Source organism: Dendropsophus ebraccatus, chromosome 8, assembly GCF_027789765.1.
Source record: "Dendropsophus ebraccatus isolate aDenEbr1 chromosome 8, aDenEbr1.pat, whole genome shotgun sequence".
NCBI lineage: Eukaryota > Metazoa > Chordata > Amphibia > Anura > Hylidae > Dendropsophus > Dendropsophus ebraccatus.
Window position 1 is genome coordinate 43,466,239 of NC_091461.1, and position 20,244 is coordinate 43,486,482.

General features: G+C 49.1%; 1 protein-coding gene across 1 annotated transcript; it reads right to left on the reverse strand.

Moving 5' to 3' along the window:
• Positions 1-261: 261 nt before the first annotated feature.
• Positions 262-19,228, reverse strand: NRBF2 (nuclear receptor binding factor 2). Its single transcript, XM_069979062.1, has 4 exons — positions 18,975-19,228; positions 3,679-3,763; positions 2,783-2,823; positions 262-1,295 (listed from the first exon to the last, which is right to left on the reverse strand). The coding sequence occupies exons 1-4, from the start codon at positions 19,002-19,004 to the stop codon at positions 552-554; spliced, it is 900 nt and encodes a 299-aa protein (XP_069835163.1). The 5' UTR covers positions 19,005-19,228; the 3' UTR covers positions 262-551.
• Between the last annotated feature and the right edge of the window lie 1,016 nt (positions 19,229-20,244).

The following is a 20,244-nucleotide window of genomic DNA, read 5'->3' on the forward strand; positions in this document are numbered from 1 at the left end:
GAGGTTAAGATCTAGGAGTGCAATGTGGCACAAGTAGTAGTTGTGTGTCTGGGGAACACACAGGATTTCTGAGTTAAAATCTGTGCATCACAAAATGGATACATTCTGAATGCATGACAGAAAGCGTATGCTAAGAATACAGAGGTTCTGCTATCACGGAGGATAGACGTTCCGTATTGTCATCATGGAATTTATATAATATATATATATATATATATATATATATATATATATATATATATATATATATATATAACGGACACCTATATAACTTATATATAACTTTCGAATAAGTTTCTTTAAAAGTTACTTCAGTCATTTGGTTTGAAATAAAAAATAAGAAGAGTAGTATTGTTTGAAGAGCTCACGTCTCTCTCTTGTAGGATTTCTTTATTTGTCGTAGGACCTCAGGTTGACTATTTCACAGTGTCATGTCTGCCAATGCACTGGACCGTCTATGGTAAACTCTGGCAAAGGCGCCGAGGCCCTTCCAATATTGCTGCCAAGATGGTCTTCCCTTGTGATTGTCCTCTGGATTGTGAGTCGTTCCCCTAGCTGTCCATAAGTCCTTTAAACTCTGTGATTTGCGATTGTATATCATCTGGGAGCTCGAGAGGGGGAAGATCCGGTAAGGGAATGTCTAGAGGAGGAAGATTAGGTATAGGAATGTCCTTAACCTTCCCGGTATTTGCTACAAAATTCTGCCAGGCAGACGAAGGGTTGGGAGAACTTGGTGTCGGCTGCTGCAGACTCCACAGCTCAGACTTTTCCACAAAATCAGTGTCCGTGTCCAACTCTTTCTCTGGATTGTGCTGCAGTCTGGCCACCTCTGCCCGAAGCTTGCGGTTCTCTTTTCTTAGTTTCTCGTTTTCGGCGAGGAGCGTGTCCACCAGCAGGTTAAGCTCTTTAATCTTGGTGGCCTGTTCCTCCAGTTTCGTCTTGTCATCTTTAGGGACACGATTTGCCTTGTAAGGTTCCAGTGGTTCCTTCCTCTTCTGCAGCAGATATAGTAGAGAGTCTGGTTCTCGGTCAAGGACACTGCGGATTTCCTGCAAAGTCTTCCCTGGGTTACAACTGGATTTCTGTCCGGCAGAAACGAGTGCATTTTGGCTGTCAGTATCATCCGCAGATGACCTGTATGACGTCTGGAGATGCGCAGTCACCTCTTTTTCTGTAGCTATTGCTTTTTGTTGCGCTCGGAGTTTTTCTTCTCGTTTGGCTCTTTTCAATCTTTCCTGAATTAGTAGCTGCTGCTTTATATGACTCTCCCGCTGCAGCTCCAGTGACAGCTGAGCCTAGAGCAGAAAGGACAGATAGATGAGGGACAAATCAATCACTTCCTCCAACCTTCTGAGAAGAAAATCACTATAACCTTAGCTTTCGGCTGAGCTAGCAGTTGTTCTTTACGTTACATGTGGTCATGTAACTAATATAAGTGTTCAGCATATGAACATATATATGAAGGCTTCCATTCATCCATGGAAAACATAGATGATAAAAATGATTACAAGCTGAACGTATATTCGAAAAGTGCATATCTTCATTATATAAGATAATTAAAGGGGGTTTCCAGGAAAAATTCATTAAGGCATATTTGTAGGCCATCAATAGCTGGCTGTCAGGATGCCGACATCCTGCACTGTAGCCAATCGGATGTTCAGGCAGTAAAGCATAGCCTCAGCTATTTACATTGTACACTTCGCGTTGCTGCAGCTCAACTACCATTCAGTTTAATGAGAGCTGCAGTAACCACCACTATGCAGTGCTGCAACCCTTTTCTTCTAACAATTGGTGGGTTTTCCAGAGGTTGGACCCCTCTAAGTATGTACAGGTCATAGTGTCCAACTGCAGCCCTCCAGCTGTTGCAAAACTACAACTCCCATTATGCTTGGTGAGCTGAAGCCATCCCTGGTATAGGTGATTTAAGGCCCTATTATATGAGCTGATAATCGTTCCCAATAACTGGCCTATATGACATGGCCACCAATCAGCTGAATGACAAAATGTTCATTTATAGGCTGATTAAATCTTGCATGCCGTGCGATGCTGGCAATAGTCTTGGCAACATATGTGGATACACAACCTACCTATCAGTCGGCGAGCGTGGTAGGATCCTCAGAAAAAATCCTGCAGGTGGGTGGTCCTCTTCTGACGAAGGGCCGTGGTATTGGAACTCCCAGAAGTGCCGTAGACTGTGTTTCAATGCAATATATGGCACTTGTGGGAGTTCTGTACCACGGCCCATGTCAGAAGAGGACCACCCACCTGCAGGATTTTTTCTGAGGATCCTGCCACGCTCGCCAAGTGATAGGTACCCTTTAAAGGGTTAAAGGGGTATTCCGCTCAGAATAAACTTTTAAAATGTTGCCGCCCAGGTGCAGAACATAAAGAGCCTATTCTTACCTCGTTGCTTTTCCCCGGTGTCCTTCTATGTGATCTTCGGTCCCCAGCTAAGCAATATTGCCTCCACTTCCAAGATGGACTGGTCTTGCAGTGACAGCTTGCTCAGCCAATCACTGACTAAGACTGGATATCGAAGATGGCGTAGGAGGACACCAGGGGAGTGCAGAGAGGTAAGAATAGGCTGGTTGTTATGTTCTGTGCCAGGGCAGCAACATATTAAAATTTTATTCTGAGCAGAATACCCCTTTAAGGTTTTATAAACGAGTGCCGATCAATAAGATCAGTACTTGTTATAGGGACCTTCTCAGTTCATGCAAAATGGCCTTTAGTTTTCTCCCATGTAGTCATCAGCTGTAAGGCTCTCTCTGCGTCATCTTACCTGCTCAGACTGTGTCAATCTTTTGGCTTCCAAGAGGTAGGCTGTAATAAAAAAGACAATATGGACATGAGCAGGCAGTGTACATGTGCAGAGACACATTGGCCAATCCACAGAGCCCAGCAATGCTCTCCATTCCGCACTCATACTCCAATAACCATCAGGACCCTCACTTTAAGGAGACCTGTCACCCCGGCTGCCAGGGTGAAGGCCGCCCGACCCCCCTGCTGGAGCCCCTTATACTTACCCCTTCCACGAAGTCTTGGTCCTGGGCGGGCGGCCTTCACCTCGGCAGATGGGGTGACAGGTCTCCTTTAAGTCTATTAGTAATATAAGGCTTTATTTTGGGGTTCTGCGCTGCCCCACTGACAGTAAAGACAGCAGCCCATACATTCTCTATAGACAGGAGTCTCATCTGATGTATCCAATGAGCAGAACATAAATGCCACTGATGAGCTGCTCCGAGATCTGTACAGACGGGGGTCATCAGGAGACGTCTATATCAGGTTTGCACTGTATTCCTCTGCAGGTTTACCTGTACTGTGCTGCAGATGTGTGAGAAGTAACATAACCTTGCCATTGTTTACCTCAGGGATATTTCCAGGACTTATGCCAACTCAAGAAGGTTATAACGCAATAATGTGCAGACGAGATCTATTTATTTAATGAGAGAAGATCATGTGACCGGGGCAGATGTCATCTATTTGATGAGTCTACTGCTAAGCTTACACAGCATCCCTCATAGTGCTACATTGTATATGAAACTCCCTTTAATATCGAGTCCCCGTTGGCTGTAGTCAGTTTCCATAGTTGGAGGGGGTCGGAGAGCCCAGGATCTTATTATATGAGGAAATACCCCTCTACCATACAGGATAGACAGGTACAGATGTAGTACGTACCAGCAGCTTTCCTGTGACAGGCAATAGCTTCTTCATATTTTCCTGTAGCCAGAAACCGGTCCGCCTTTCTGCTCTGTTGATGTGCCTGTGAACATGAAGAATTCATAGGACAATAAGTATTATGCTTCATGATAAAGTCTATGTCTTCTTTATCACTGAAAATCAATAACCGTTCACCCAGAAGAACAGCAGGTAAAGACTCTCACTGGAACATATATGGACTATTATGATGATGGAAGTATCCTCAGTCCTAACAGTCATATGAAGACAGCACAGAGTCCCTCTCAGGGTCGGGAAGCCATAGGCAACCATAGGCCCCTTGCACACTAGTCTGCATAATAGGACTGATTGATTTCTATGGCCCCATGCACACATCCCTGTTCTTTTTGCAATCTGTGTTTGGGGGGTAATCTGATCAATAAAAGAATACAGGAACCCCCCCCCCCCCATTGTTCCGACTAGATTTGTGGAACATGCACACACCTCTATATGGTCAGCACTGTTCATTCTTCTTACTACACCTCAGCCCACAATAAATACTCCATACAGTTTGTAATTGTAAAGTTCTCTTAAAGGGGCAGCTACTCTAAAAAGTTTTCCTATTAACATATGGGATGAATGAGCTTTTAGGTTTCTTTATAACAAAAGTGGCACTGGGCAGCACTGCCATCTACAACTGGTGCAGTACTATCGATACTCGGGGCAAAAAACAGTTCGGTACCAGGATCCACTGGTTTTTGACACTTTATGCTAAGCTGCACCACAGCACATCTTAACATAGAATCTACTGCAGAGAACAGGGTGGGCAGCAAGGCGAGTGTCTGCCATGTTTTCTAAGTGCTGCCCCCTAGCGTCACCTCCTCGATGGGTCACTTCACAGCTGGAGGTCTATACTAACCCTCTGTCACTGCAGGTGTCTCTCTGCTAATAGAGAGTCTGGATCAGCAATGCTGATCTATGCAATGCTGTAGCAATACTATCATTGATAAAATACTATTAATTAAAATATGGTGCCTCTAAAGAAAATAAAAAGTGTAAAAAATAAAAGTTTTTAAACATTTAAAGAGTTCTCATAATAAAAGTTCTAATAAAAAAAGTTTTTTCCATTTTTTTTTTAAACAATAAAAAAAACACATATTTAACATCATCATATGCATAATTACCCGAACTATTACATGATCACATTCCCGATCTTGCACGGTAAACAGCGTAAGTGGGGAGAAAAAAAGCTAAAGGCCAATTTGCTGATTTTTGGTCACATGACATCCCAGAAATAAATGTAAATTAAAAAAAAGTGATCAAAAAAAAAAAAAGTAATTTAAGTCGTAAAATAAAATCGGAATAATACAAATATAGATAACATCAGATTTATTACACAGTTAACAGCATAAAAACAGTCTGGGGGGGCATTATATTTGTATTTGGGGGGTAGGGGGAGGTTATAAGTTATTAAAGGGAACCTGTCACCCCCCGTGCCGGGGTGACAGGTTCCCGACCCCCCGTTAGAGACCCCTATACTTACCTCATCGCGCCGGGTCCCGCTTCTGAAGATGGTTGGGTCCCGGAGATCTCAGCCGCCGCAGCCCGGCGCGCGCGCTGAGAGATGAGTCCAACGCTCATAGAGAATGACGGAGCGCTGGACTCTCCTGTCATTCTCTATGAGCGTTGGACTCATCTCTCAGCGCGCGCGCCGGGCTGCGGCGGCTGAGATCTCCGGGACCCGACCATCTTCAGAAGCGGGACCCGGCGCGATGAGGTAAGTATAGGGGTCTCTAACGGGGGGTCGGAAACCTGTCACCCCGGCACGGGGTGTGACAGGTTCCCTTTAAGTATTGAATTGGTATTGCGTATCGAGCTCAAAATTCTGGTATCATTCTGGACATTACTATATACATGTGGATAATAATTCCAGGGCATTACAGACAATTATATCATGGCATTATAGTGAGGGCACCCTGCCAGCAGGCTGACGTGAGCAGATAGACTTCTGGATGACATGATACAAGGGCAATGTATTACACCAGTCTGGAGAATGCAGAAATGATTAACCTTACGGAGCGTGACAGCGAGAAAACAAGTGAGAAACAGTGGAGGAATGTCCGACACCTACACACAGCACACGTATAACACGTCTATACCGACCCGCCCAGAAAACATATGAGCACACACGGATTCCTACAGAACCTGTTACCAGCACAGTACTACCTGGCGTCTTCTATAATAGCAGTGTCCTGCACTATTACCAACTATACAGAAACATATCCCAGCTAGGCCTAATACTGCTGCATAGTGGTCCACTAGTGCTCCTCAGTATAGCGCTCCTCAGTATAGGCCTCCTCAGTATAGCGCTCCTCAGTATAGTGCTCCTCAGTATAGTGCAGTGCTCCTCAGTATAGCGCTCCTCAGTATAGGCCTCCTCAGTATAGCGCTCCTCAGTATAGGCCTCCTCAGTATAGCGCTCCTCAGTATAGTGCAGCGCTCCTCAGTATAGCCCTCCTCAGTATAGGCCTCCTCAGTATAGCGCTCCTCAGTATAGTGCAGTGCTCCTCAGTATAGCGCTCCTCAGTATAGGCCTCCTCAGTATAGCGCTCCTCAGTATAGCGCTCCTCAGTATAGGCCTCCTCAGTATAGCGCTCCTCAGTATAGTGCAGCGCTCCTCAGTATAGCCCTCCTCAGTATAGCCCTCCTCAGTATAGCCCTCCTCAGTATAGCCCTCCTCAGTATAGCCCTCCTCAGTATAGCCCTCCTCAGTATAGCCCTCCTCAGTATAGCCCTCCTCAGTATAGTGCAGCGCTCCTCAGTATAGTGCAGCGCTCCTCAGTATAGTGCAGCGCTCCTCAGTATAGTGCAGCGCTCCTCAGTATAGCCCTCCTCAGTATAGCCCTCCTCAGTATAGCCCTCCTCAGTATAGTGCAGCGCTCCTCAGTATAGTGCAGCGCTCCTCAGTATAGTGCAGTGCTCCTCAGTATAGCCCTCCTCAGTATAGCCCTCCTCAGTATAGTGCAGCGCTCCTCAGTATAGCGCTCCTCAGTATAGTGCAGCGCTCCTCAGTATAGCGCTCCTCAGTATAGTGCAGCGCTCCTCAGTATAGCCCTCCTCAGTATAGTGCAGCGCTCCTCAGTATAGTGCAGCGCTCCTCAGTATAGTGCAGTGCTCCTCAGTATAGCCCTCCTCAGTATAGTGCAGCGCTCCTCAGTATAGTGCAGCGCTCCTCAGTATAGTGCAGTGCTCCTCAGTATAGCCCTCCTCAGTATAGTGCAGCGCTCCTCAGTATAGTGCAGCGCTCCTCAGTATAGCCCTCCTCAGTATAGTGCAGTGCTCCTCAGTATAGCCCTCCTCAGTATAGTGCAGTGCTCCTCAGTATAGCCCTCAGTATAGTGCAGTGCTCCTCAGTATAGCCCTCCTCAGTATAGTGCAGTGCTCCTCAGTATAGGCCTCCTCAGTATAGTGCAGCGCTCCTCAGTATAGGCCTCCTCAGTATAGCGCTCCTCAGTATAGTGCAGTGCTCCTCAGTATAGTGCAGTGCTCCTCAGTATAGTGCAGTGCTCCTCAGTATAGTGCAGTGCTCCTCAGTATAGTGCAGTGCTCCTCAGTATAGCCCTCCTCAGTATAGTGCAGCGCTCCTCAGTATAGTGCAGCGCTCCTCAGTATAGTGCAGCGCTCCTCAGTATAGTGCAGCCCTCCTCAGTATAGTGCAGCGCTCCTCAGTATAGAGCAGCGCTCCTCAGTAAAGCCCTCCTCAGTACAGTGCAGTCCATTCAGTATAGCGCTCCTCAGTCTAGTGCAGTGCTCCTCAGTATAGTGCAGTGCTCCTCAGTATAGAGCTCCTCAGTATAGTGCAGTGCTCCTCAGTAAAGCCCTCCTCACTATAGCCCTCCTCATAGTGCAGTGCTCCTCAGTATAGAGCAGCGCTCCTCAGTACAGCCCACCTCAGTACAGTGCAGTGCAGTCCATTCAGTATAGCGCTCTTCAGTCTAGTGCAGTGCTCCTTAGTATAGCCCTCCTCAGTATAGTGCAGTGCTCCTCAGTATAATGCAGTGCTCCTCAGTATAGTGCAGTGCTCCTCAGTATAGTGCAGTGCTCCTCAGTAAAGCCCTCCTCAGTATAGCCCTCCTCAGTAAAGCCCTCCTCAGCATAGAGCTCCTCAGTATAGTGCAGTGCTCCTCAGTATAGTACAGCGCTCCTCAGTATAGCGCTCCTCAGTATAGTGCAGCGCTCCTCAGTATAGCCCTCTTTAGTATAGTGCAGTGCTCCTCAGTATAGCCCTCCTCAGTATAGCGCAGCGCTCCTCAATATAGTGCAGTGCTCCTCAGTATAGTCCTCCTCAGTATAGTGCAGCGCTCCTCAGTATAGTGCAGCGCTCCTCAGTATAGCGCTCCTCAGTATAGTGCAGCGCTCCTCAGTATAGTGCAGCGCTCCTCAGTATAGTGCAGCGCTCCTCAGTATAGAGCAGCGCTCCTCAGTATAGAGCAGCGCTCCTCAGTATAGCCCTCCTCAGTATAGCCCTCCTCAGTATAGTGCAGCGCTCCTCAGTATAGTGCAGCGCTCCTCAGTATAGTGCAGCGCTCCTCAGTATAGCGCTCCTCAGTATAGTGCAGCGCTCCTCAGTATAGTGCAGCGCTCCTCAGTATAGTGCAGCGCTCCTCAGTATAGTGCAGCGCTCCTCAGTATAGAGCAGCGCTCCTCAGTATAGAGCAGCGCTCCTCAGTATAGAGCAGCGCTCCTCAGTATAGTGCAGTGCTCCTCAGTATAGCCCTCCTCAGTATAGTGCAGCGCTCCTCAGTATAGTGCAGCGCTCCTCAGTATAGAGCAGCGCTCCTCAGTACAGTGCAGTCCATTCAGTATAGCGCTCCTCAGTCTAGTGCAGTGCTCCTCAGTATAGTGCAGTGCTCCTCAGTATAGAGCTCCTCAGTATAGTGCAGTGCTCCTCAGTATAGAGCTCCTCAGTATAGTGCAGTGCTCCTCAGTATAGTGCAGTGCTCCTCAGTATAGAGCTCCTCAGTATAGTGCAGTGCTCCTCAGTATAGAGCTCCTCAGTATAGTGCAGTGCTCCTCAGTATAGAGCTCCCCAGTATAGTGCAGTGCTCCTCAGTAAAGCCCTCCTCACTATAGCCCTCCTCATAGTGCAAGTGCTCCTCAGTATAGTGCAGTGCTCCTCAGTATAGTGCAGTGCTCCTCAGTATAGAGCAGCGCTCCTCAGTACAGCCCACCTCAGTACAGTGCAGTCCATTCAGTATAGCGCTCTTCAGTCTAGTGCAGTGCTCCTTAGTATAGCCCTCCTCAGTATAGTGCAGTGCTCCTCAGTATAATGCAGTGCTCCTCAGTAAAGCCCTCCTCAGTATAGGCCTCCTCAGTCTAGTGTAGTGCTCCTCAGTAAAGCCCTCCTCAGCATAGAGCTCCTCAGTATAGTGCAGTGCTCCTCAGTATAGTGCAGTGCTCCTCAGTATAGCCCTCCTCAGTAGTGCTCCTCAGTATAGTACAGCGCTCCTCAGTATAGCGCTCCTCAGTATAGTGCAGCGCTCCTCAGTATAGCCCTCTTTAGTATAGTGCAGTGCTCCTCAGTATAGCGCAGCGCTCCTCAATATAGTGCAGTGCTCCTCAGTATAGTCCTCCTCAGTATAGTGCAGCGCTCCTCAATATAGTGCAGTGCTCCTCAGTATAGTCCTCCTCAGTATAGTGCAGCGCTCCTCAGTATAGTGCAGCGCTCCTCAGTATAGTGCAGCGCTCCTCAGTATAGCCCTCCTCAGCATAGAGCTCCTCAGCATAGTGCAGTGCTCCTCAGTATAGCCCTCCTCAGTATAGTGCAGCGCTCCTCAGTATAGTGCAGCGCTCCTCAGTATAGTGCAGCGCTCCTCAGTATAGTGCAGCGCTCCTCAGTATAGCCCTCCTCAGTATAGTGCAGCGCTCCTCAGTATAGTACAGTGCTCCTCAGTATAGTGCAGCCCTCCTCAGTATAGTGCAGCGCTCCTCAGTATAGTGCAGCGCTCCTCAGTATAGTGCAGCGCTCCTCAGTATAGTGCAGCGCTCCTCAGTATAGTGCAGCGCTCCTCAGTATAGTGCAGCGCTCCTCAGTATAGTGCAGCGCTCCTCAGTATAGTGCAGCGCTCCTCAGTATAGTGCAGCGCTCCTCAGTATAGTGCAGTGCTCCTCAGTATAGCGCTCCTCAGTATAGTGCAGCGCTCCTCAGTACAGTGCAGCGCTCCTCAGTATAGTGCAGCGCTCCTCAGTATAGCCCTCCTCAGTATAGTGCAGTGCTCCTCAGTATAACGCTCCTCAGTATAGCCCTCCTCAGCATAGAGCTCCTCAGTATAGTGCAGTGCTCCTCAGTATAACGCTCCTCAGTACAGCCCACCTCAGTACAGTGCAGTCCATTCAGTATGGCGCTCCTCAGTCTAGTGCAGTGCTCCTCAGTATAGCCCTCCTCAGTACAGTGCAGTCCATTCAGTATAGCGCTCCTCAGTCTAGTGCAGTGCTCCTCAGTATAGTGCAGTGCTCCTCAGTATAGAGCTCCTCAGTATAGTGCAGTGCTCCTCAGTATAGAGCTCCTCAGTATAGTGCAGTGCTCCTCAGTATAGTGCAGTGCTCCTCAGTATAGAGCTCCTCAGTATAGTGCAGTGCTCCTCAGTATAGAGCTCCTCAGTATAGTGCAGTGCTCCTCAGTATAGAGCTCCCCAGTATAGTGCAGTGCTCCTCAGTAAAGCCCTCCTCACTATAGCCCTCCTCATAGTGCAGTGCTCCTCAGTATAGTGCAGTGCTCCTCAGTATAGTGCAGTGCTCCTCAGTATAGAGCAGCGCTCCTCAGTACAGCCCACCTCAGTACAGTGCAGTCCATTCAGTATAGCGCTCTTCAGTCTAGTGCAGTGCTCCTTAGTATAGCCCTCCTCAGTATAGTGCAGTGCTCCTCAGTATAATGCAGTGCTCCTCAGTAAAGCCCTCCTCAGTATAGGCCTCCTCAGTCTAGTGTAGTGCTCCTCAGTAAAGCCCTCCTCAGCATAGAGCTCCTCAGTATAGTGCAGTGCTCCTCAGTATAGTGCAGTGCTCCTCAGTATAGCCCTCCTCAGTAGTGCTCCTCAGTATAGTACAGCGCTCCTCAGTATAGCGCTCCTCAGTATAGTGCAGCGCTCCTCAGTATAGCCCTCTTTAGTATAGTGCAGTGCTCCTCAGTATAGCGCAGCGCTCCTCAATATAGTGCAGTGCTCCTCAGTATAGTCCTCCTCAGTATAGTGCAGCGCTCCTCAATATAGTGCAGTGCTCCTCAGTATAGTCCTCCTCAGTATAGTGCAGCGCTCCTCAGTATAGTGCAGCGCTCCTCAGTATAGTGCAGCGCTCCTCAGTATAGTGCAGCGCTCCTCAGTATAGCCCTCCTCAGCATAGAGCTCCTCAGTATAGTGCAGTGCTCCTCAGTATAGCCCTCCTCAGTATAGTGCAGTGCTCCTCAGCATAGTGCAGCGCTCCTCAGTATAGTGCAGCGCTCCTCAGTATAGTGCAGCGCTCCTCAGTATAGCCCTCCTCAGTATAGTGCAGCGCTCCTCAGTATAGTGCAGCGCTCCTCAGTATAGTGCAGCGCTCCTCAGTATAGTGCAGCGCTCCTCAGTATAGCCCTCCTCAGTATAGTGCAGCGCTCCTCAGTATAGTACAGTGCTCCTCAGTATAGTGCAGCCCTCCTCAGTATAGTGCAGCGCTCCTCAGTATAGTGCAGCGCTCCTCAGTATAGTGCAGCGCTCCTCAGTATAGTGCAGCGCTCCTCAGTATAGTGCAGCGCTCCTCAGTATAGTGCAGCGCTCCTCAGTATAGTGCAGCGCTCCTCAGTATAGTGCAGCGCTCCTCAGTATAGTGCAGCGCTCCTCAGTATAGTGCAGCGCTCCTCAGTATAGTGCAGCGCTCCTCAGTATAGTGCAGTGCTCCTCAGTATAGCGCTCCTCAGTATAGTGCAGCGCTCCTCAGTACAGTGCAGCGCTCCTCAGTATAGTGCAGCGCTCCTCAGTATAGCCCTCCTCAGTATAGTGCAGTGCTCCTCAGTATAACGCTCCTCAGTATAGCCCTCCTCAGCATAGAGCTCCTCAGTATAGTGCAGTGCTCCTCAGTATAACGCTCCTCAGTACAGCCCACCTCAGTACAGTGCAGTCCATTCAGTATGGCGCTCCTCAGTCTAGTGCAGTGCTCCTCAGTATAGCCCTCCTCAGTACAGTGCAGTCCATTCAGTATAGCCCTTCTCAGTATAGCCCTCCTCAGTCTAGTGCAGTGCTCCTCAGTATAGCCCTCCTCAGCGTAGAGCTCCTCAGTCTAGTGCAGTGCTCCTCAGTATAGCCCTCCTCAGTATAGAGCAGCGCTCCTCAGTATAGTGCAGCGCTCCTCAGTACAGTGCAGTCCATTCAGTATAGCCCTCCTCAGTCTAGTGCAGTGCTCCTCAGTATAGCCCTCCTCAGCGTAGAGCTCCTCAGTATAGTGCAGCGCTCCTCAGTATAGCGCTCCTCAGTATAGTGCAGTGCTCCTCAGCATAGTGCAGTGCTCCTCAGTATAGCCCTCCTCAGTATAGTATAGCGCTCCTCAGTATAGTATAGAGCTCCTCAGTATAGTGCAGCGCTCCTCAGTATAGGCCTCCTCAGTATAGCGCTCCTCAGTATAGTGCAGTGCTCCTCAGTATAGCCCTCCTCAGTATAGTATAGAGCTCCTCAGTATAGTATAGAGCTCCTCAGTATAGTGCAGTGCTCCTCAGTATAGCCCTCCTCAGTATAGTATAGTGCAGTGCTCCTCAGTATAGCCCTCCTCAGTATAGTATAGCGCTCCTCAGTATAGTGCAGTGCTCCTCAGTATAGTATAGCCCTCCTCAGTATAGTATAGCCCTCCTCAGTATAGTGCAGTGCTCCTCAGTATAGCCCTCCTCAGTATAGTATAGCGCTCCTCAGTATAGTATAGCCCTCCTCAGTATAGTGCAGTGCTCCTCAGTATAGTGCAGTGCTCCTCAGTATAGCCCTCCTCAGTATAGTATAGCCCTCCTCAGTATAGTATAGCCCTCCTCAGTATAGTATAGCCCTCCTCAGTATAGTATAGCCCTCCTCAGTATAGTATAGCCCTCCTCAGTATAGTATAGCCCTCCTCAGTATAGTATAGCCCTCCTCAGTATAGTGCAGTGCTCCTCAGTATAGTGCAGTGCTCCTCAGTATAGCCCTCCTCAGTATAGTATAGAGCTCCTCAGTATAGTGCAGTGCTCCTCAGTATAGCCCTCCTCAGTATAGTATAGTGCAGTGCTCCTCAGTATAGTGCAGTGCTCCTCAGTATAGCCCTCCTCAGTGTAGTATAGCGCTCCTCAGTATAGTGCAGTGCTCCTCAGTATAGTATAGCGCTCCTCAGTATAGTGCAGTGCTCCTCAGTATAGTATAGCGCTCCTCAGTATAGTGCAGTGCTCCTCAGTATAGTATAGCCCTCCTCAGTATAGTGCAGTGCTCCTCAGTATAGCCCTCCTCAGTATAGTATAGCGCTCCTCAGTATAGTCCTCCTCAGTATAGCCCTCCTCAGTATAGTGCAGTGCTCCTCAGTATAGCCCTCCTCAGTATAGTATAGCGCTCCTCAGTATAGTGCAGTGCTCCTCAGTATAGTATAGCCCTCCTCAGTATAGTGCAGTGCTCCTCAGTATAGCCCTCCTCAGTATAGTATAGTGCTCCTCAGTATAGCCTTCCTCAGTATAGTGCAGTGCTCCTCAGTATAGCCCTCCTCAGTATAGTATAGCGCTCCTCAGTATAGTATAGCCCTCCTCAGTATAGTGCAGTGCTCCTCAGTATAGCCCTCCTCAGTATAGTATAGCGCTCCTCAGTATAGTGCAGTGCTCCTCAGTATAGTGCAGCGCTCCTCAGTATAGTGCAGTGCTCCTCAGTATAGCCCTCCTCAGTATAGTATAGCGCTCCTCAGTATAGTGCAGTGCTCCTCAGTATAGCCCTCCTCAGTATAGTATAGCGCTCCTCAGTATAGTGCAGTGCTCCTCAGTATAGCCCTCCTCAGCATAGAGCTCCTCAGTACAGTGCTCCTCCCGCTCTCCACACAAACAACAAAACCTGCAGAGCAAGCACAGCCAAAATCCTGACCTACAAGCACCATTCATCACCAACCACTATTGTTCACAGCCCTGCAATTAAATCTATCCGCATGATGGAGTATTCTCAATCTATTCTTAATTCCACACAGTCTTAGGCAGCGCTGCTATCCATGTCACCCACAGCTCAGGATCAGCGGATCAGGATGTCAGGTTTACAACTGATCTCTGTAAGAAGAGATGCATCATATTTAGAGTTTCCCGAAATAACTGAACATATATTTTTTTCAGGTTTTAATTTCAAATTTTTTTGTTGCATTTTCTATACCTGATAATAGTGGCAGCCATTTTGCCTGAGCTTCCTTTAACAACGATTAGAGGAGGAACAGATTGCTTTCTATAGAAGAGTGTTGAGGGCATGCTCTGTACAGAGGTCATTGTGGTCAGGGAAGGTATGACATCACCTATTGTGAATGGTGTAACCTACACTACTGTATTGTGTCCCTCCTATATCGGTTTAAAACAGTCCAAAAGCAGTCATGAGCATGGTTTACAGAACCCTATAGCTACAATACACACACTATCCCACCATATACCCATATATGCGGTCCCCACTTTGATGTGGTCGCCCATTTTAATGTATAACATGTGATACAACATTTCAAAATATGGTCTACTGAATCCCTCAAAATAAAGGAAATTTTGGGGTAACCATGGCTCTAAAAGGTTCCGGTACATATGAAATCTGAACACATATATTCTGAAGGAATAGAAGGGCTACAATGGCATTCATAGTCCTAGTAGATGTCCTAGGATACAGTCACAGGCAAAATTTGCAGCAGCCAGAAAGTGAGATAACAATGTCTCTTTGTCTCGTCTGTAATGGTAGACAGCTGTGGGTAGTACTTATGCCAACATCACTCTCATCCATGAAAGAAATGACATCTCGTGGGCATGTCGGATCGCATTAATGCTATGATTCAGTTCTGCTGATGTCAGACGCCATCTGAGGAGTCCAGGGTGGGAGAGAAGCCTTCCTGTGGGCACGTGAGGGATATCCTGCCGTGTTATATACACAGCTCATAATAACAGAGGAGCTGGACACTGGTATACAGCTATTCATTTACTTTATATGCTGCTGAGGAAAACAGGGCAAAACCAGTAAGACCAGCTCAACAACCGAGAGGCCTAAATGGATGTGGTAGGCCTCATGACCTTGTTACCCATGGCAACCATCAATGTTCAGCCTCAGACATATCAACTGACCTGCGGGAACCAAGCACAGGCAATGCCATGTGATACACCATGGGGCATAAAATTTGGGTTAAGGCCATATTCACATTGCGTAAGACACCGGCCATTCTGTGACCCGGCCGGGTCACAGAACGTCCGTAGTCAGAGAAGATCATCCCTCTGATAATCTTCATTTCTGATGAATTCACCGATGCACACAATGGAGCACGGGGCCTGAGCCGCACACTCCATTGTGTCAACTGACATGCCAGTTTTTCGCACGGCTGGTAAGAATCCTGGCCGGCGCGTATACTATATCTTCTACATAAATCACGGCCGTTGTTGCAAATTGGAACAGCAGCTGTGATTTATGCAGAAGATATGTTGTGTGAACATGACCTAACAGAATGTTATTACGTCTGTTGTAGGAAATACTTCCACCAGTTTTACTTAACCATGTTTTCCTGGGCTCCCTAGGGCTGCATCCAACTTCTTCAGCCACTGAATGATCAGCCCCGAGCATGCTGGAGATGCACTCTTCTCTAGTAAGTCTCCTTCACACTTCCCTAGTGCGGTCCATTTGCTGTACGTCAGGACATCTCCAGATGCATACAACCAGCATACCCATAGGCCACAGCCACCGGAGGGTCATTATGGCCTCCATTCGGGTGGACGCCTTCAGGGTCTGCATTTTTCTGCTGGATGGAATAGCACAGGCCTCTGTATTATTCCACACAGCAGGGTCCCTTAATAAACCCACCAAACCAAGAGCCATATGTTCCTGACGCAGGAGCCTATGTAAGGAGAATGCTACAAAGCTGTATGGTGGAGGCATATGCCAGAGAGTCCCCTGCTGGATACCAAAGTGTGACCTGAAAAGAGCCTAAGGCCGTATTACATGGGACGATTATCATTCGAAAAATCGTTAGAGCGTTCGGATGTAAACGATAATCGTTTTGTGTAATAGCAGGCAACGATTAAACGACCAACGAGAAATCATCGATCGTTTGATAGAATCTGGACCTATTTTCATTGTTGATTGTTCACAAATCGTTGGAACTTCTTTAAGTGTAATAAAACGTTGTTCGGTCGTTCAATGTTCTATTAGCCAGGAAAGGACGAGCGCAAGAACGATCATCATCCTGTGTAATAGGGTGAACGATTTAAGATTGTTTGCTATAGCGGTCGTTTGAAATCGTTTATAGTTAATCGCCGAAAAATCATCCCATGTAATACCCCCCTTCCAGGGTTATCCAGCCATTGCCAGTATAGGTCATCAATGATCAACTGGTGGGATCTAGCTGCGGTGACCCTAACCAGTCATGAACGCAGCAATACTGGTGCTAGAAAAGTACAGCGCTCCATCACCCATAGGCCCTGCTCAGCTTAAAGAGCCTCCATTGTGTATGTAACACATGCTGGGGGAGGGGGGTCTAATCACATATGTTGGTCCACTAACAATGGATGCTTTTTACCACAATATATAGTGGTCAAGATACTTCAAAGAAAGCTCATTGTCCCCCTGCTGGATCCCCCCCATCCCTCTCCTGGAGTGCAGCACTATACACAATCCTATGCTATATATACAGAATGTCCCACCTCAGCAGTGAGGGGCGGCAGCCATGGGGGTGTCCTCTCTGGGACCTCAGCACTGAGGGGCGGCAGCCATGGGGGTGTCCTCTCTGGGACCTCAGCAGTGAGGGGCGGCAGCCATGCTGGTGTCCTCTCTGGGACCTCAGCACTGAGGGGCGGCAGCCATAGGGGTGTCCTCTGGGACCTCAGCACAGAGGGGTGGCAGCCATGGGGGTGTCCTCTGGGACCTCAGCAGTGAGAGGGGGCAGCCATGGGGGTGTCCTCTCTGGGACCTCAGCAGTGAGGGGCGACAGCCATGGGGGTATCCTCTGGGACCTCAGCACAGAGGGGTGGCAGCCATGGGGGTGTCCTCTGGGACCTCAGCAGTGAGAGGCGGCAGCCATGGGGGTGTCCTCTCTGGGACCTCAGCACAGAGGGGCGGCAGCCATGGGGGTGTCCTCTGGGACCTCAGCACTGAGGGGCGGCAGCCATGGGGGTGTCCTCTCTGGGACCTCAGCACTGAGGGGCGGCAGCCATGGGGGTGTCCTCTCTGGGAGGGGCTCAGCAATGATACCTCAGAAGATTGGGAGTGATGCCTTCCTATCTCCAGGGAGGGTACATATACACGTGCCACCTCTATGCCTGCCAATATTCAGACAAGCCATGACAGAGCCCTGAATGCCGAGGTGGCATATAACACTGCTACAGATACGTGGCCCCCTCTGCTTCATATGGCGGCCACAGTGACGGCGCTCCCTTCCCCCCAAACCTGAAATAAGGAGGAGCAGCAAATCCTTAGTGCGGCATTACACGGAACGATTATCCTTCAAAAAATCATTAAAACGTTTGGATTTGAACGATAATCGTTTAGTCCAATAGCAGACGATTAAACGACCAACGGGAAATCGTTGGTCGTTTAATAGAATTCTGACCTATTTTTATCGTTTGACCGTTCGCACATCATTCGGTGTAATTAGACGTCATAGCTGAAACGTAAGCAATAGCGACGACAAAACGACCGCAAGAACGATCATCGTTCCATGTAACTGGGCAAACGATTTCGGGTCGTTTGCCATAGCGGCCGTTTGAGATGGTTTATCGTTAGTCGTTAAAAAATGGCTTGGTGTAATAGTAGCCTTAGAGTCAGGGGCCACATCCGCTCCCGACACCTGCACTCCAGGGGCCCGTCTGCACACTGGTTCCTAGAGGCCATAGAGAAGGTCCAGTAATCTGGCAGCCAAGGCTCTGAGCGTCCTGATAATCCGGCAGCCAAGGCTCTGAGCATCCTGATAATCCGGCAGCCAAGGCTCTGAGCGTCCTGATAATCCAGCAGCCAAGGCTCTGAGCATCCTGATAATCCGGCAGCCAAGGCTCTGAGCGTCCTGATAATCCGGCAGCCAAGGCTCTGTGCATCCTGATAATCCGGCAGCCAAGGCTCTAAGCGTCCTGATAATCCGGCAGCCAAGGCTCTGAGCGTCCTGATAATCCGGCAGCCAAGGCTCTTAGCGTCCTGATAATCCGGCAGCCAAGGCTCTGTGCATCCTGATAATCCGGCAGCCAAGGCTCTAAGCATCCTGATAATCCGGCAGCCAAGGCTCTAAGCGTCCTGATAATCCGGCAGCCAAGGCTCTGAGCATCCTGATAATCCGGCAGCCAAGGCTCTGAGCGTCCTGATAATCCGGCAGCCAAGGCTCTGTGCATCCTGATAATCCGGCAGCCAAGGCTCTGAGCGTCCTGATAATCCGGCAGCCAAGGCTCTGAGCGTCCTGATAATCCGGCAGCCAAGGCTCTGAGCGTCCTGATAATCCGGCAGCCAAGGCTCTGAGCGTCCTGATAATCCGGCAGCCAAGGCTCTGAGCGTCCTGATAATCCGGCAGCCAAGGCTCTGAGCGTCCTGATAATCCGGCAGCCAAGGCTCTGAGCATCCTGATAATCCGGCAGCCAAGGCTCTGAGCGTCCTGATAATCGGGCAGCCAAGGCTCTGAGCGTCCTGATAATCCGGCAGCCAAGGCTCTGAGCGTCCTGATAATCGGGCAGCCAAGGCTCTGAGCGTCCTGATAATCCGGCAGCCAAGGCTCTAAACATCCTGATAATCCGGCAGGAGACAATTCTAATCTCTGGCCGGATTACTGGGGCAATGAACCTGTGGCCCAGCAGCCAGTGTACAGAGATGTGCAGGCCCCAGGCCTCCATTACACATCACTGCCACAGGGCCAGGCCCGGCAGGAGGCGTGCATGGAGGACATACATATATACATACATAGAGGTATACACACAGAGGACATGGCGGGGACAGACACCGGGGGGCGCTGTGCACTACACTGGGGTCACTATGCTGGAGCTATCCATACACTGCTGGGACTAGTGGTTCTCCGGCCCCGCAGCACTAATCAGCTGCTGATTAACCCTTGTGGGCCCGAGCAGGGAGCGCAGCCGTATGTGAGGATGCAGGGAGGACACTCACCAGGTTCAGTGGACTTTCCATCACTTCCATAGAGACGGGCTGTCCGTGTGTGCGGGGAGAGAGCGGCGACTAGACGGGAGGGGGCGCCCGGGGTCCGGTCATCAGGCTGCGCGCTCTGATCCCGGTTATGTCAAAACACACAACAGCTCCTGCAGCAGAAACAACAACTTCCTCCTGTGGCCCCGCCCCTCGCCGCGTCACTCTTTTCGCCGCCACGACGTAGCAAGGGGCGGCGCTGCTCCTGCAGGTCGGAGCAGGACGCGGGGCGGGACTTGTTACTATGGAGACCAATGTGGCGTCCTATGTGAATCGCGTTGTGACCGCCAGAGGGCGCGCACGGCTACGGATCTGCGGTAGAAAGCAGCAGGTCTTGTGATCGGCCTGTGCAGTATACACTCTCCTCATTTTTTAAGCTCAGCTAATTTTTTTGTTTTTGCACTTTTCTTTTTTCTTCATTGTGTTTAAAATCATATATATATATATATATATATATATATATATATATATATATATATATATAACTTTAATTTTTATTTGACGGCTTTTAAAAAATTAAAACCTTTAAAAGAAAATAAGTGTGTTTAAAGTTGCTCGATTACCATCCCTATAACACTTTTTTTTTGTGCTTACGCTGTTTACCGTGCAAGATCATGAATGTGATAATTTAATAGTTAAAGGGAACCTGTCACCCCCCGTGCCGGGGTGACAGGCTCCCGACCCCCGCTACAGCCCCCTATACTCACCTGATCCTGCCGGGTCCCGCTTCTGGATCCGGTCGGGTCACGGAGATATCAGCCGCTGCAGCACGGCGCGCGCGCTCCTCAGATGAGTCCAACGCTCATAGAGAATGACGGAGAGTCCAGCGCTCCGTCATTCTCTATGAGCGTTGGACTCATCTCTCAGCGCGCGCTGGGCTGCAGCGGCTGATATCTCCATGACCCGACCGGATCCAGAAGCGGGACCCGGCGGGATCAGGTGAGTATAGGGGGCTGTAGCGGGGTCGGGAGCCTGTCACCCTGGCATGGGGGGGTGACAGGTTCCCTTTAAAGCGATTCTACGCACTGAGATAGCAAATATGTTTATTTTGTATTTATTTTTATTTATAAAATTTTTAATATGGAATAAAGTCCAAAAAAAGAAAATTTACAATGACTCCAAAAATATGTAGTTTCATTTTCAAGTTATATTTTCTTATTTTCACAAAGAACAGGGAAGAACAAGCCCCCCAGACTGTGTTATATAGTTTCTCCTGAGCACGGTAGTACCCTAT

Bases quoted from the DNA above. Each gene is read 5' to 3' on its own strand.
- NRBF2 (XM_069979062.1), bottom strand. From the start codon at position 19,004: ATGGAAGTGATGGAAAGTCCACTGAACCTG. The intron at 2,824-3,678 runs GTACGTACTACA...TTTTTATTACAG, and splicing joins CTGTCACAGGAAAGCTGCTG to CCTACCTCTTGGAAGCCAAA. The intron at 1,296-2,782 runs GTAAGATGACGC...TTTCTGCTCTAG, and splicing joins GATTGACACAGTCTGAGCAG to GCTCAGCTGTCACTGGAGCT.